The sequence below is a fragment of the Mustela putorius genome, unplaced genomic scaffold (assembly GCF_011764305.1).
Source record: "Mustela putorius furo isolate JIRA1106 unplaced genomic scaffold, ASM1176430v1.1 tig00000460_pilon_pilon_pilon, whole genome shotgun sequence".
NCBI classification, from domain to species: Eukaryota; Metazoa; Chordata; class Mammalia; order Carnivora; family Mustelidae; genus Mustela; species Mustela putorius.
In genome coordinates this window covers 4,513,565-4,531,518 of record NW_025421389.1, presented here as the reverse complement: position 1 = coordinate 4,531,518, position 17,954 = coordinate 4,513,565, and the positions used below count along the sequence as shown (strand labels likewise).

The window sequence follows — 17,954 nt, the reverse complement described above, 5'->3', positions numbered from 1 at the left end:
ACTAAAGAACTACATGCCAATATCTCTAATCAACACAGATGCAAAAATCCTCAACAGAATATTAGCAAACCAAACTCAACAAAACATTAAAAAAATTATTCACCACAATCAAATAGGAATTATTCCTAGGATACAAGGTTAGTTCAACATTCACAAACCAATCAACATGACACATTACAGCAACAGGAAAAACAATAAAAACATATGATCATTTCATTAGATGCAGAAAAAGCCTATGACAAAGTATAACATCCATTCATGATACAAACCCTCCACAAAGTAAGTCTAGGGGGAAGATACTTCAAATAATAAAGACCTTTCCTGAAAAACCTATAGCAAACATCATACTTGATAGGAAAAGTTGAGAGCTTCTTCTGTAAGGTCAGGAACAAAACAAGGAAGTCCACTCTGACCACTTTTATTCAGTGTAGTACTGATGTCCTAGCCACAGTGATCAGAAAACAAAAAGAAATAAAAGGCAGCCAGATTGGTAAGGAAAAAATAAAACTTTCATTATTTTCAGATGACATAACACTGTACATAAAGAAACCCTAAACACTTCATCAACAAATTACTAGAACTGATAAATGAATTAAGTAAGGTGACAGGATGCAAGACCAATATATAGATATCTGGTGTATTTTTGTGCATTAATAATATAACAGCAGAAAGAGAAATTAAGAAAACTATCTACTTACAAATGCACAAAAATAATAAAATAGTTAGAAATAAACTTATCCAAAGAGGTTAAAGACCTATACATGGACAACTATAAAACACTGATGAGGGCGCCTGGGTGGCTCAGTGGGTTAAGCCGCTGCCTTCGGCTCAGGTCATGATCTCAGAGTCCTGGGATCGAGTCCCACATCGGGCTCTCTGCTCAGCGGAGAGCCTGCTTCCCTCTCTCTCTCTCTGCCTGCCTCTCTGCCTACTTGTGATTTCTCTCTGTCAAATAAATAAATAAAATCTTTAAAAAAAAAAATAAAACACTGATGAAAGAAACTGAATATGACAGAAATAAATGGAAAGAGATCCACACTCACAGATTGGAAGAATAAATATTGTTAAAATGTCTATACTATCCAAATCTACAGATTTAATTCAATCCCTATCAGAATACCAATAGCATTTATTTGTTTGTTTGTTTGTTTGTTTGTTTGAGAGAAGCAGAGAGTAAGCAAAGGGAGGGACAGACTAAGAGAATCTTTAAGCAGACCACCACTGAGTGTGAAGCCTCACAGCTCAATCCCAGGACCCAGGAGATCATGACCTGAGCTGGAAGCAAGAGTTAGATGTTTAACCAGCTGAGCTACCCAGGCACCCCTTAACAGTATTTTGCATAGAACTCTAGAGCAAAGAATCCTAAAAGTTGTATGAAACACAAAAGAACTCCACTAGCCAAAAGATCTATTGGAAAAAATAACAAAACTGGAAATATCACAATTTGATACTTCAGATTATATTACAAAGCCATACTAATCAAAACAGTACAGTACGGGCACAAAAACAAATACGTGGGTCAACAGAACAGAACAGAAAGCCCAGAAATAAACCCACAACTATGTATATATCATCAATTACTCTTTAAAAAAGGAGGGAAGAATATGTAATGGGAAAAAGACAGTATCTTCAATAAATGATGCTGTAAAAACTGGACAGATACATACCAACGAATGAAACTGGACCACTTTCTTACACCATACAAAAAATAAACTCAAAATGGACTAAGGACCTAAATGTGAGGCGTAAAACCACAAAAATCCTAGAAGAGAGCACAGTCAGTAATTTCTTCAACATCAGCTGTAACAATATTTTTTGGATTTGTCTTCGGTGGCAAGGGAAATAAAAGCAAAAATAAAATACTGGGATTACATCAAAGCAAAAGGTTCTGCAGTGCAAAGGACAACAACCAACAAAACTAAAGGACAATCTACTGAATAGGAGGAGATATTTGCTAAGAACATATCTGATAGAGGGTTAGTATTCTAAATAAATAAAGAGCTGATGCAACTCAACACCCAAAGACTAAATAATCCAGTTAAAAAATGGGCAGATGGCATGGACAGACTATCTCCAAAGAAGATGCACAGATGGTCAACAGACAAGTGAAAAGATGTCCAACATCCCTTATCATCAGGGAAATAAATTTAAGTCAAAACCACAATGATGTATCACCTTGCCCTTGTCAGAATGACTAAAATAAAAAATACAAGAAAGAACAACTGTTGGTGAGGATGTGGGGAAAAAGGAACCCTCATGCACTGATGGTGGGACTGCAACATGGTGTAGACACTGTGGAAGGGTAAGGAGATTCCTCAAATAATTAAAATCAGAATACCCTATGATCTGGGAATTGCACGACTGGGTATTTACCCCCCAAATACAAAAACACTAATTCAAAAGACTATATGCACCCAGGTCCCATGTTTATTGCAGCATTATTTATAACAGCCAAACTACGGAAGCAGTCCAAGTGTCCATCAACAGATGAATGGATAAAGAAGTTGTGGTATATAAACACAATAGAATATTACTAATCCATAAGAAAGAGTGAAATCTTGACATTTGCAACAACATGGATGGAGTCAGAGTATAATGCTAAGTGAAATACATATCAGAGAAAAACCACCATATGATTTCCCTCATATGTGGAATTTAAGAATCACAACAAACAGAGGAAAAAGTTTAGAATACTTAAAGGGCACTAATTCAAAGGGATACATGCACCCTTATGTTTACTGCAGCATTTTTTTTATAATAACCAAGTTACGGAAGCACCCCAAGTGTCCAATGAAAGATGGATGAATAAAGATGATTATACACACACACACACACACACACACGTGTATATATATATAACTCATCCTTAAAAAATAATGAAATCTTTCCATTTACAATGACATGGATGGAGCTAGAGAGTATAATGCTAAGCTAAATAAATCAGTTGGAGAAAGACAAATACCATATGATTTTATTCATATGAGGCATTTAGGAAAAAAGAGAAACAGAAGAACAATGTCCAGAAGAACAATAAAAGAAAGAGCCAAACCAAGAAATGTATCTTAACTACAGAGAACAAACTGCTAGTTGCCAGAAGGGAGTTGGGGAGATGGGTGAAACAGGTGATAGATATTAAAGAGTACATTTATCACGGTGAACACTGAGTAATGTATAGAACTGCTGAATCACTCTATTGAACACCTGAAACTAATATAACACTGTATGTTAACTATACTGGAATTAAAATAAAAGACTTAATAAAACCAAAAAAAAAAAAAAAGAAAGAAAGAAAAGAAAATTAGTTTCTTTGAAGACAGGCACTATTGATATGTTACTCTTTAAAAAATATCCCTAATGGCACAGCTTGAGCGATAGTTTAATTCTACTCTTAACTGAATAATATTTAATATTGATGGTAGTCATTGCTATTCTCAAAGTTAGTCCCAAAATGAAGTCCCAACATCTTAGAATTTCAAGAAAAGAATACTGTAAATACTGTAAGCATATTTTACAACCAGAAAAGCATTTGTTGACCAGTTCTTTAGTTTTTGTATTTAGTAGTTTTTTCATTTAGAAGTGTCAAACTTTCCTTCTTTATTGAATTATATGTAGCCTCATTTGCAGCATCTCTACTCTGAAAACAGTAAAGTAAGAGTAACCACAAAGTACTGAGACTTTTTCATGTTAGGTTTGTAAAGACGGTCTCATGATTCAACAGCCACAGAATAGCTTTACTCTTTATTTTATGGCATATATTCCCTGTATTTTCATAGTATGGCCCTATTTTAGGATGCTAAATAGTTTTTATTCTATTACCTTGAGGATTTTTAATGAAAGCATAGACATTATGACTGCTTTTAATGGCTGACAGTCAAAACAAATTTACAATCTCCATGTTTCATTAATAGCTTCATCATTTCAAAAATACAAATATATCCCACACAAAACTGAGTTTCCAAAGGATAGATAACTAGAGTATTTTAAGATAAACAGAATCCATCTCAATTACCAAAGCTATAAAGATGCACTTCGTAAGGTGAATCAAATGAATCAAGACTAGTGCTTTTTTCAAATACCATTTGAGAGAGAAGTTACAAACGGAGATTGATATAATTCTTCACTTTTGAGAGGAGTCAAATGTCAAAAAGGAACACAGAGATCTCAACAAAACAAGATGATATATAGAAAAATGTTAGAAGGGGTGAATATAAAGATCAAAGCTGTTGTGAACTAACAGGATGAGCTTACATGATTAATTCAGGACTTAAAAACGAGGTCCAAGAACTTCACTATCACTGGAATATAATTTTGAACCGAAACAAATACAATTCCAGGCATGTCACTAGAAAGAAAACACAATGCTGCTCTCAAGTGAACCATATGCTAGAGTGTAGAGTACTGTTGAGTGTTCATGTATATCCTATTAGTTATTAAAGCTATTAAATCACTAGTTAAATAGTGGTGTACTGATAAGACACATGTTAAAAGAGGTAAGAATTAAGATTACAATCTGAGCAAGAGATTCAAAGTTCCACTAACACATTTTAGGCCTTGATGTAGAAAAATATTTAAAATTACATGCAAAAATATTAAATTCTGAGGACCTGGAAAGCCCATTGACTCATCTAAGAGGCAGGTTATTTCAGGGAAAGAACTTCATGGTATGTTGGATTGAGGAATGTTTAAAGAACCTTGCTCACATAAATTGGGGAAAAAAAAAAGTCCACCCCACAGTTTATTTCTGTAAGTACATTCAATCTTGTGCCTACATCAGTCAGAATTTCTTTTTATTGATGACATAGTCTTGTCTTTTCAAGAGAATAGATATTCTCCTCGGGTGAGCAAATTTGAATTTCCAAGAATGTGGAAGAAAAATCAGAAATAAGTGTGGTTTTGGGTAAGTTAGCTTTAAGCCCACATAGTATGACTTTTTGAAATCATTACACAATTTTGTGTATAAATTATTTAGAATGTTTAGAATACTTAAAGGGATATTAATCTCAGCATTTATAAGCCAATTTACTAGATTACAAAAGATTCCACCAGTTTAGGAAGATTTAAGCCAGAATCAGAAACTGGCCTTTAATTAGAGTGCTTCATGTGGGAAAATAAGATTTACAAGCTTCGTAATTATATCTTGATATGTCTAAGAAAAGCTTCATTGGTTAAATGTATAAGTGGGGAAATTCTATCAAATTTATGAAAACAAAGTGAAAATGACATTTAAAAAATTAGGGCATTTATATATAAAATAAGATTTGTATATAAAATAGGATGTAAGAAAAAATATAGTTTAAGATAAAATAATAAAAATAAAAGTTAAAAGGTTAAGATTTATAACTTGAAGCACTACATATTAATAAAGCAAACATAATTAGAATATTCTTTCCTAGGATCAAAATCTCCCCTTGGGCAATAAAAACCTATTGGCACTAAGAGCAACAATAAGAGCAAATGTGTGCTGAGCACTTATACCTCATGGAAAAAGCCTGTGTTGAGTACTAAGAAAAAGGGGACAAGTGCTCTGTCACAGGTTGCTCAGAGAAATAAGTAGAATACTAAAACACTATACCAAAAGCCAAAATGTGAGAAATGACACAAATACATGGGCTCTAGAATAGCTACTTTTCTGAGAAATATACCATTTTATAATTACAAATGGTGGCATAGTGATGTTTCAGGTGGCTAAGGCTACAAGAAAGCAGATTTCTAGAAGTCTTTAAGGCATTAAAAAGTGTATTCCCCCTCCATCAGAGCATGAGTACATGTAATAACTTTCTTTTTTTTTAAAGAGTATGTATTTTATTTTATTTTATTTTTATTATTTATTTTATTTGACAGAGAGAGAGAGCACAAGTAGGCAGAGAGGCAGGCAGAGTCAGAGTGGGAAGCAGGCTCCCTGCCGAGCAGAGAGCCCGATTCGGGGCTCCATCCCAGGACCCTGAGATCATGACCTGAGCCGAAGGCAGCGGCTTAATCCACTGAGTCACCCAGGCGCCCCAAGGGTATATATTTTATTTTTTTTAATTAAATTTATTTATTTTCAGCATAACAGTATTCATTATTTTTTCACCACACCCAGTGCTCCATGCAATCCATGCCCTCTATAATACCCACCACCTGGTTCCCCCAACCTCCCACCCCCCCGCCACTTCAAACCCCTCAGATTGGAAGGGGAGGTGAATCATGAGAGACTATGGACTCTGAAAAGCAAAGTGATAACTTTCTTACTCAAATTTCCTAGTTATGATAGAAACCCTACTTCCAAGAAATGTAATAAAGATCAAATATATTCTCAGTGACTTAACCATGTCCCCATTTAAAGCCTCACTCAAAACTAAATATAGATTCAGTTATTTTCTCAGGATTTATCCTTGAGTAGGTTCATTTGAAGTTTATACTATATATGAAAAATTGAACCACTCAAAAAGAACAGATAATCATGTCAAAAATGGATAGAATATGGAGGACTTTGGGAGATGGAGAAGAGAAGTGAGTTGGGGGAGATCGGAGGGGGAGACAAACCAGGAGAGACTGTGGACTCTGAGAAACAAACTGGGGGTTTTGGAGGGGAGGGGGTTGGGGGTTGGGTGAGCCTGGTGGTGGGTATTAAGAAGAGCACACACTACATGGAGCACTGGGTGTGGTGCATAAATAACGAATCTTGGAACACTGAAAAATAAAATAAAATTACAAAATAAAATTGGGCAGAAGACATGAACAAAGAAGACATGTCTCCAAAGAAGACATACAAATGGCTAACAGACACATGAAAAAATGTTCATCATTAGCCATCAGGGAGATTCAAATCAAAACCACACGGAGATACCACCTATACCAGTTAGAATGGCCAAAATAAACAAGATAGTAAACAACAAGTGTTGGAGAGGATGTGGAGAAAGGGGAACCCTCTTACACTGCTGGTGGGAATGCAAGTTGGGGCAGCCACTTTGGAAAACTATGAAGATTCCTTAAGAAATTAAAAATAGAGCTACCCTATGACCCTGCAATTGCACTACTGGGTATTTACCCCAAAGATACAGATGTAGTGAACAGAAGGGCCATCTGTACCCCAATGTTCATAGCAGCAGTGGCCATAGTCGCCAAACTGTGGAAAGAGCCAAGATGACCTTCAGCAGATGAATGGATACAGAAGACATGGTCCATATAAACAATGGAATATTATGCCTCCACAAAAAGTATGAATACCAAACTTTTGTATCAACATGGATGGGACTGGAGGAGATTATGTTGAGTGAAATGTCAAGCAGAGAAAATCAATTATGATATGGCTTCACTTACTTGTAGAACATAAGGAATAACATGGAGGACATTAGGAGAAGGAAAGGAAAAGTGACTTGGGGGAAATCAGCAGCGGGGGGTGAACCATGAGAGACTGCGGACTCTGAGAAACAAACTGAGGGTTTTGGAGGGGTGAGGGGTTGGGTGAGCCTGGTGGTGGGTATTAAGGAGGGCACGTATTGTATGGAGTATTGGGCATGGTGCATAAACAATGAATTCTGGTACACTAAAAAAAATAAAATTAAAAAAAAAAAAAAGAAAAATGAAACCAGTATTAGAAAACACATTTCAAACTCTACTCAAATGCAAATTATATAATATATTGCTCTTTAGGTAATTGCTTAGAATGACCATTTGGTACTAATCTGTTGGTTATTATTTCTGTGATTAGATATAAATGGGCAATGGAAGATTTTATACTAGTCACTTTCCTTGATTTGCAATAAAGAAATGTAAGAATAAAAACTGGAAAAAAATTTTTTAAGTCTTTAACTTTAGGCATACTTTAAATCATGTTTTTTCTTTTGATAATTTCTGAAATGAATTGCTAGGAAGCATGTCATTCCATTAAAATAATAGGCTCTCTCATACACTCAATATTTATGACCTTCAAATGAGTGCCTTCCTAGTTTTTATCTTCACTTCATTCTAAGTTGCACTGTTAGCAATTTAAAAGTCAGGATTATTATTAATCTTGTTTTAAAAATAAATTTAGACATCATGAGAGAAAGTCAATTGAATCAAATAAAACTTGAAATTGCTTTAGAAGATATACAGATAACCTTAGAAACAAATATACAAACTAATTTTTATGTCAAATAATCTGGCCATATAGAGTACATAAAAAAGAAAATACCTTTAAATAACCAAGGGTAATTGCCAAGGGTGGCAAGAATGTGGCAGACAATTAAGTGGATTAGATTAAGTGGATTTAGAATGTGATGGAAAACACATAAAATGTGCTTATTAAGACTGCTTTAATACTAAGGATTCGGTAATTCTATAGTGAGACAAAGATTCTCCTACATATCCCATGTCATATGACAATGTCTTTATACATCACAATCTTGGGCACAATCTCCTAAAACGAGCACAAAGTATTCATGTCTTCAGTGTAGTCACTGAAACAGGGAAACTAAAATAAAGAAATTCTCTATTGCCCTTAAAAACATTTAAAAAAATCAAATAAATATAAATTGCTTCAAATCTCCTCCTGGGATAAAGCAAAGTACATACCTATAAGTAAATAAACACTAAACAAATAAAAATTAATTTTGGTCACTATAACATGAGAAGTTAGTGGCTTTGACATGAGAAACTTCTTTGAATGAAAATTTTAAATTTGTTTAACCATAAAATCAAAGGTACTTTTTCTCAGAATTAACTTTTTTTTTAAAGATTTTGTTTATTTATTTGACAGAGAGAGATCACAAGTAGACATAGAAAGAGATCACAGTAGGCAGAGAGAGAGAGAAGGCAGAGATCACAAGTAGGCAGAGAGAGAGAGGAGGAAGCAGGCTCCCCGCTGAGCAGAGAGCCCGATGCGGGACTTGATCCCAGGACCCTGAGATCATGACCTGAGCCGAAGGCAGCGGCTTAACCCACTGAGCCACCCAGGCACCCTCAGAATTAACTCTTAATATCACATAATACCTTTGTAATTAAAAATAAACTGTGATAAAATTTTAAATAATTATTAAAACAACTTACTTTCTTCTTTCTTGCTAATAATGGCAGGCAGCGTGTAAATCTAAAAAAACAAAGGAAGTCTTATCAGTTAATGACCCTGCACAGAAGCAGGGCGATGATGGTACAATGATACACAAAGGGGAGTATCTTGATTTCAAGATCCTGCAACTGGTGTATCCATAGGGCCAACTCCCTACCTGTCAACCTTACCTTGTTTTCTTTTCTTTCCATTATGGCTGTCCAGCCCTGAGCAAGGTTCTACCCCTTTCAGATTATATATATATCTTATTTTATTACCTGAAATGATGCACAGTATGTATCCTTTCTTCAGGAAGGAGCTCATGATGGATTTTACCATATTACTCCTTTCTCAAATTATCTCTTTAGTGTTTTGTTCTCAACATGTACAGCCCTAACTTATACCTGAGCTGTCACACCATCTCCTAAATTTGCTCTAGGTCACGGCTTACCTCACAACTTTTAGTGGCAAAGAGTCTAGTCATTTTGTTTTAATTTTTAGTTTGTAATTGGCTGATATTTTTATGTTATAATAAAGTAAAACATAATAAACATTATAAAGAATAGATGCATTTTTATTATTAAACTCAATAGATGTAAAATGAGTTCTCCAAATTGCTATAAAATTGCCCAGATTTTTAATCTTAATTTCCGCACTCATTATATTGTGGACTGGTAGTAGTTGGAGGGATGGCCTCGAAGTCTAGGGACAACACTTTAGGTGTGTTGTTGCATAGGTACTCTGCACAAGCTTGTTCACAGATTCTTTGCCAACTAAACGATAGTTCTCAAGGGACAGAACAGGGCCTCCTATTTTCTCTGTGTGCTCCTCCAACAATCCATGCAGTGTTCTTCACAAAGGAAACAGACAGTGATCAGTGATTTATTCCCTTTTTTACATAGCCTCCCTAATAATTTTAAGTAAATTATCATGCCCACATTGAAATAACTATTAAAACAGTGGGGATGTGGATAGAAGGAAAAATGTCAAGCCACAAGACAGTTTGACCAAATCAAACTTGTTTTTTTAAAGATTTATTTATTGGGGGGGAGGAGCAGAGGGAGAGAAAGAATCCCAAGCAGACTCTCCCCTGAGCAAGAGGCCAATGTGGGGCTTGATCTCAAGACCCTGAGATAATGACAATTTCAAGACCTTAAGATAATGACCTGAGCCAAAATCAAGAGTCAGATGCTTAAATGACCGAGCTACCCAGGGGCCCCACCACATGAGACTTTAAGCAATGATATAGACCACACAATTATTTCTTAACCTGAACCTATGCTAATCACACTGATCACGAAGCTTAGCACGTGGGGTCTCAATTATAAACTGAATAAAATAATTCAATCAGCACAGCCAGGTTAGTGATAAGTAATTTGTTAAAAAGTAATTTTAGGATTTTAAATCTAGAAGTCCCCCTGAGAAAGAAATTATGAAGTTATGCAAATGATTAAGAAAACACTAGAAAAACAGTAAGAGTCTCTACTCTGATTTGTTATACTAATTATTTTCAAATATACTACTTCAAACATAAAAAAAATTTCAGATGTACTTTGTAATTAGAAGAATAAAACCTAAATTATATAATGTGTCATATTCTTACCGGTTCTTTACCATCCATGGCTTCGAGCCAGAGTTTCCGATTAGCTTCTGAGAATGCCTGCAATGTGATGATTCCATGCCTATTTAAAAACAAATATTTTATATATTCAGTTTATTCCTGTTGTATCTTTACACACTTATTACTCTTAAAAGTACAGGTAAAACTTGAAGAAAAACCCAAAAGAAAAAAGAATGAAAAGAGAGAAAAGGAAAAAGAAAAAAGATAAAATAATTTAAAAAAGTAAAATAAGACTGATTTATAGTTACCTTTCAGAAAAATCACTGTGGGGACACATATACATATACATATAAACAAACAAATATTTCTTAATTCTAATGGCTGCAGGTAGTAAAATCATTGCTTTAGGTATGACTACATGAAGGAGGCTAGTTCCAAACTATTTCCTCTGAAATGACCAAAAAAAGATGACAAAGTTATATTCACCAAAGTTCAGAACAACCTAAATGTTCTATAATATGAGAGTGATTAAGATTATAACCCCAATGTGTACAATCTAGTCACCAAAAATAATTGCAATGAGTATATTCATATGACAAGTTTCATAATGTAATTAGTGAATTATTAAAAAGACACTAAACCAAGATGTTTATACCATGATCACAATATTAAAATTAATTCATTTAAAAAACATCCTTTCCCATATATCCATTCTGAGTAAGTTACTTGAGGATGTACTTCAAGAGAGAAAGAGCAAGCAAAGGGAAGGAGGAAAGCAATGTAAGACAGAAAAAGACATGAAATTCAGAAGCAATTAACCTAGCTAATTGTGCAGATTGTCCAGAAAATAAATTTAAATAGGAAATCAGAGGACTCTGTGAAGAGGTACACTGAGGAGGAAACCTGAGTTAAATATTTTGTGACTGAAAACTGGTATGACTTAAAACTGTGTTGAAAGCATATTATTTCTTGTGAAAACAGGAAAACAGATCATTGGAATGACAGGAAAAGGAAAAACATATATGAAGATCAAGATCATTTGATCTTGGAGAATCTAAGCCAGCATCAACAAAAATAATAAGATAACAATATTTTTTTTTGGCTGTTTATTATGTGTCGGGCGCTATGTTATAAATGTTTCCTTTTTTTAAAAATCTCATTTAATTATCACAGGAGCCCTTTGAGGTGGGTACTTATCCTTATTTTACAGATGAGACAACCAAAGCACAACTTAACCATGTACCCCAGGATTACAGAACTAAAAAGTGCTGAAATAAAGAAAAACCACTAGTGTGTTGGCGTCTGTCTGCATAGAAAATCTGTAAGTCCCTATCACAAAACTATTAAAATCGGTAAGGAGCTCAAAAACTATGCAGATATAGATTGATATATTAAAAAAGATTAATAGCCTTTCAATACAGGATCTCAACCATTAGGAAAAAGATACACTAATGAATTCTATTCAAAACTGCAATAAAATGAAAATACTCAAGAATAAATATTAAAAATATATAAAATCTTCAGAGTTCAACTCTCCATCAATTAATTAATAAATCTAATGATACTCTAGGCAAAAATCACAAAGGATTTTTTTGGAGAGAAAGGAAAACTTAATAAATGGATACATAAAATCTAAAAATATAGTGCCAAAATATTTAACACAATTTTTAAAAAGCATAAAAAACAGGGACGTTGCTCTACTAAGTAGTTACAATCTACATATATGAAAACTATAGAATATAATAGTATATACAGTATGTATTCTATATAGTGTACCACATAAAGCTAGAATATTCAGAGAAGTATGGTAGTAATGCAGGGGAAGAAGAATAGATCATGGAGTAGAAGAGAGATCAAGAAGTATACCCATTCTTATTTAGGTTCTGTTCCTCATATATTGATAACCAAAAATAAAAGAAAGAGAGAGAGAGAGATACAGATCTAAAAATCCCTACTAGGTTATAAGCTCACATGTACATTTATGTCTTTCCCAATATCCTGTGGCTGAGAATGTCTAGAATGGTGCTCTGCACAGAGCAGGTACTGAGTTTCACCGGCTGAAGGAAAATTATGGCATTTCCAGCTGTGTCTTATTACTCGTTGGAAGCAAAGGCCGCCAGCCTTCAAAAGTCCGCAAAAAGACATCCAGGAGTGGTAAACAATATTGTCAGGATCATTCATAGTGATGGGAACTCAAGTCCACCATATATCCCTAACACAGTCATTTATGTTGATTCCCCAAATTCTTCGAGTGATGTTGCTTTTTGCTAGTATCCTTTGTCTGATTTATTTTTTGAAAGCATCACACAATATATATTTGTTGAATAAATACACCAAAGAATGAAATAAACATGCATAATGTTTTTAAAGACTGAAAAGTACTTGTATGCTGTTTCATATTTATATCTAAACATAGAAACAAATACTTTAGCTTATTAAAAAGTATAAAGTGAAAAGAAAACCTCAAACCTTTCAACTACTTCTATGTCAAAGCAGAAACGTTTGTCAATTGAATCTGTCTTTCGTCGGATACAAGATTTCAATTTAAACATTTCTGGTGAGCCAGTAACAAGGCCATTCTGAAACAAGAAGAACACGTTATTGACATGATGACAAGGGCAACTGGAGAATATTAAAAATGTCAACTAATGCTGCTGCACCAAAATGTTATACATAAGTACAGCTTACATATAAAGGTCATAATCACATCCTGTCTTCTGAATACATTCTTTTTGCCTAATGTTAACTGCTCAATTATAATACAGTTATTAAACTAACCACATGCACATTTTAATTAAAGAATATTGTGGCATGCCTGTCTAGTAGTCTCAAACATACTTACTTATGTTAACATGTACTACAATGTACATTCTTTAGGACTTCAAATTTAGAAATAGTGTGAAATCATAGTTACCATAATGTCACAATTAGATATACAGAGCTTGTCAGGATACAACACTGTTGCTTTGGCATCAAAATGCCCTAGGTTGCTAAGAGATTAGTATTGTTCATTTGTGTGTGTGTGCACATGTGAGCACGTATGTGTACACATGTGTATGTTTATGCATTAGAGCCTTACAGTATTAAATGATAACTGGCTCAAAGTTTCAGGAGAGCTACAAGAATAATATTTTTCTAGTATTTTCTTGTTGTAAATGTATTGCTATCATACACATTGCATTATTGCTTTGCTGGTAACCAATTGCTACTCTGCTCCTAAACTCTTAACTCTTTGGATAGGATCCAACATAAAAGCTCGAGCTATAAGAATTCTCTAGTATATCTGAGACACCCGTTACCTTAAGAGGAATATTTCCCTAATGCCTGGTTAATTCTACGATCTTTGGTTACAAAGGTCATAGATTTATTAACAGAACTTTGGCTTGGGTCTATCTGCTAACAGCTCACTGACTGTCACATAAGCTGACTTTCAGGCAACAACTTTTCTTATGAAAACTTTAAAGTACACACTAGGCCTTAACTTCTCATGATGGGCTGAAGGTTTCTTTTGCTCTGGTATGTTCTTTATATTATGTCTCTCCATTTGAGTTATTAGACTCTATCGAATGGCCAAGGACAATAAGTTTCACCTGATGTATCTGAATATATATCTAAGTTAGATCAGCATTTACCTCTACTATGATCCATACCACTAATTAGCTGGGTGAGTCACTTACTTTCTACCACCTTGATTTTCTAATCTGTTAAAATAAGGCTGGACTAAATAATCTTTAGGATAACTCTCAGTTCTAGGATTCTTTGATGATGGTCCCAGTTACCTAATTCTTAAATTCAGTCACTTGCCATATTCATATCATAATTCACAAAAAGATTATACACTATATACAATAAAGGTGTTGTACTTTGTGGAACTTCCTTATATGAAGTACACTTTGTTCTCTACTGTTCACTAGCCATGCAAGACATCCAGTGACCAATTTACTTTTGGAGTAAATGGGCATCAACTGATTTCTTCTGAATGCTGGCCAACATTTCAGTAAACAGTACACAATGTAGAAGAGGAAGTGGCATGCAGGGGCAAAAGGCAGCCTCCCACAGAGGTGGCCTGGAGGAAAGATGCAGAGTCCTTGAGCCTGGTCCAGCCATTGAGTCTCTACTGAGGTTCTAGCCAGCTAAAAGCAAACTCTGTGACAGGGATATGAGAGGACACGTCTGAGGTCTACTAAAAGTTCTCTACATTTAACTCAACTGTTTATAAACACTCCATTGTAAGGTAAAGGAAAATCTGGCTGTTCTTTTTAAGTCATCAAGATCACTGAAGTTAGAGAAAACTTTTTGACTTTACAATTTTTAAAAATTGTTTACATGTTTAAGAAAAGCAAGCAAATATGACTTTGTTTTTTTACTTCTATTATTTAGCTAACAAGTTCAGTTTAAAAAAAAAAGAAGAAGAAGAAAACTCACCATTTTCCCACTGGATTTCATTTCTGAAACACTCATTGTAAATGTTTTACTTCCCTTATCATATGTACAATAATGTTTAATCCATGTAAAACCAAGGGGTCCTGATATAAGGAAACAAATATTACAGATTTTTAATAAATGATTTGTGACATGTTTGTACAGTTTTTGATGCTATGATACACTACTGAATGTCTCCACAGGCCATACTGCTATAGAATATTTATTGTGAGAACGGCCAGGGAGAGTTTTATAGGGTACAATGTCTGGGACTCAAACAACTTGGCTCCACTTGCTTGCAGCACTGACACTCTCCTGTAACTCAAGAGTACCTTTAGATCTGAACCTCAATTATCTCCTCAGCAAAAGTGCCATACCTTACATTCCCAAGAGGTAGTAAGAACAAGAAATAGCCTGCAACGGATCTCCTTACTTCTATCCTTCGTCCTTTATTCTTAAAACTTTCAGAAATACTCTGTTAAAATTTTAGCCATTTCATTTCATCCTTTTTGTTCAAAACCCTCCAGTGGTTTCCCATTTCACTCCAGGTAAAACCAAAGAGCCAAGACTATACACAATACACACATGATCTGGTCCTTTATCACTGATATCATCTCACATTTTACTACCTTCTGCCTCATATATCCTGCTCTAGCTACACTATTCTCCTTGCTACCCCTGGACACAGGGAATGCACTTCTGCCCCAGGACATCTGTACATCCTGTTCCTCTAGCCTGGAGTATTTCTACTTCAGATATCTGCATGGCTTGCTTTGTCACTTCTCCAGGTCTTTTCCTAAATGACACCTTTACAATACAGCCTTTCCTACAGAGATATCTAATGTCTCAACAGTCTCACCTTGATATTTATCTCTTTCTTGCTTATTGTCTTCTTGGCAGTAATCACTGTTTAAAATAAGATAAATTTTATGAATTTATTCTATTTAATCTGTTTCTACCACTAGACTCTAAGATTCTATGAGAGCAGGAACATGTGATTCTCTGCTCACTAGGATATTCTTAATCCTTAGAACAGGGCCAGATATTAGCTGTCACTCAATAAATTCTTGACAAATGAAAGAATTAATCACTTCTCTTTCTCTCTAAGACTTCACTGATCTTGGAGTCATTTCCTCTTACCACTAATCTGAAAATAAATAAACTCAAGTAATCCTTAAAGTGAAAGTAATTTTTACTTCCCATTTTAAAAGAAAGTTTTATATGTATAGTGCTTATTTTCCCCCCTATAAGTACTGTGCAACTCTTTCCCATAGCACACCATATTATTCTCCTATATTCTTCTTAAGGAATTAGATGCTGTTGCTTCACCAGGGAATAGGGATGCATAGTGAGTTCAATTTTTCCATGACCAAGGTAAATCTTCAGTTTTTCCACAGGTAGCCTGCATCCCAGTGCCACAGTGGGCCGAGTGGGTTGAAAATGCAGTTTGTTTTCTACACAAACTTCTCCATCTAGGCCCCATCCTGCTTAACACCTGCATCTTTCCAGCAGCAATTATGTATAATATTATTGCTGGCTTGGTTTCATAACCATATATTCAAAAAGCAAGAAATTTTAATGTAAAAATGCACTATTTAAGAAGTGTTTCATGAGGCATTTGAAATTTTTTCTGTAATAATAGTGCCCTCGGTGTCATATTTTGCTTTATAATACTTAAACAACCCCAGATCTCAAAATTATAGGGTATAGCTATGTACTTTGTAATCACAAAGGTTTATTATAATAAGCTGCAATTCATTTTTAGGACCATTTCACACTATAATACTTAAGCACACTTGTTGATAATTCTGTTACATGCAATATAATATACTTAAAGGCTTAGAGCTGATGAGTGGAAAATGGCCTGGATGAATATCCTTATAATGATTTTATTACTTAGGAAGAAATTTATAAAGTGATATTGGCAATAATATTATTATTTTATTTCTTTAATTTCACTTTTATTTTATTATATTTTTTAGCTTTGATTCATATTTTTTTATTTTTATTTTCAGCATAACAGTATTCCTTGTTCGCTATTTTATTTACATTCAATTAGGACTGGATCTTATATGCAACTAAGGAATAACTGAACATGATATCAAAAACTAATGATATGTTGGCTAATTGAATTTAAGCAATAATTTTAAAATAATTTTTAAATAAAGCTGTTGCAATACTCTGATTACATTTTAGACCTAAGTTGCTTTTTTCCCTGCCTCTGTCTTAGGTTCAGAACCTCATACATTTAATCTTCAGGTTTGTTGTACACACATGCTACTTCCGTTAAAGTTGCTTGGCACTAGGCCAGGGCAGATGTTCCTAGACAAGAAATTCTTAAGTCCTTACAAAAAAGTGTAGGAAAATAAAAATTTATTCTATCTCTAGAGCTGCAAAATAAAACAAGTTTAGGGGCATCCAGGTGGTACAGTTAGTTAAGCGTAGGACTACTGGTGGGTTCAAGTATTGATCTCAGGGTCCTGGGCCTCAGGATCCAAGCTCAGCATGGAATCTGTTAAACTTCTCTCTCCCCTCTTCCTCTGCCCCTCTGCCATATCCCTGCATGCTCTCCCTCTCTCTAAAATAAATAAATAAATATTTAAAAATAATTAAATTAATTAGATAAGTTTAATTATCTTACCCAGTAATCATCTGAGGTTGCTGAGATGGTATTTGTGGAATGGGAGGAAATAATATTCACTAAATACCTACTACTGTCCACATGTTATCTAGAAACTTTTTAAGCCATACATTATATGAGACTCATGTGCTACTTACTGTGCTGAGAAGACAGATTAAGTCAGACATTATAAGGAGCATTTTACATATAAGAAAATATAGCCTAAGAGCTGGAGATGTTACTACTTTTTCCATCAATAGGCATGTGACTGAAGTTGTACTTTTTAGAGGATTAATACTTCTCAACAGTTATGTTAAGAATCTAATGATATGAATATAAAT

At 34.4% G+C, this 17,954-nt stretch overlaps 1 protein-coding gene across 3 annotated transcripts in view; it reads right to left on the bottom strand.

The window, feature by feature from the left end:
• The window catches only part of ARHGAP42 (Rho GTPase activating protein 42), a 279,033-nt gene that overhangs the window by 37,900 nt on the left and 223,179 nt on the right, over positions 1-17,954 (bottom strand). For all 3 annotated transcript variants that reach the window (XR_001177542.2, XM_004780869.3, XM_013050169.2), the window contains 4 exons: positions 14,997-15,097; positions 13,041-13,150; positions 10,614-10,692; positions 9,013-9,052 (listed from right to left, as the gene is read on the bottom strand). Coding sequence is in view for 2 of the 3 variants with exons in the window: in XM_004780869.3 (XP_004780926.1) it covers positions 9,013-9,052; positions 10,614-10,692; positions 13,041-13,150; positions 14,997-15,097 (330 nt within the window). In the remaining variant the exon portion in view is untranslated. The remainder of the gene's footprint in view (positions 1-9,012; positions 9,053-10,613; positions 10,693-13,040; positions 13,151-14,996; positions 15,098-17,954) is intronic.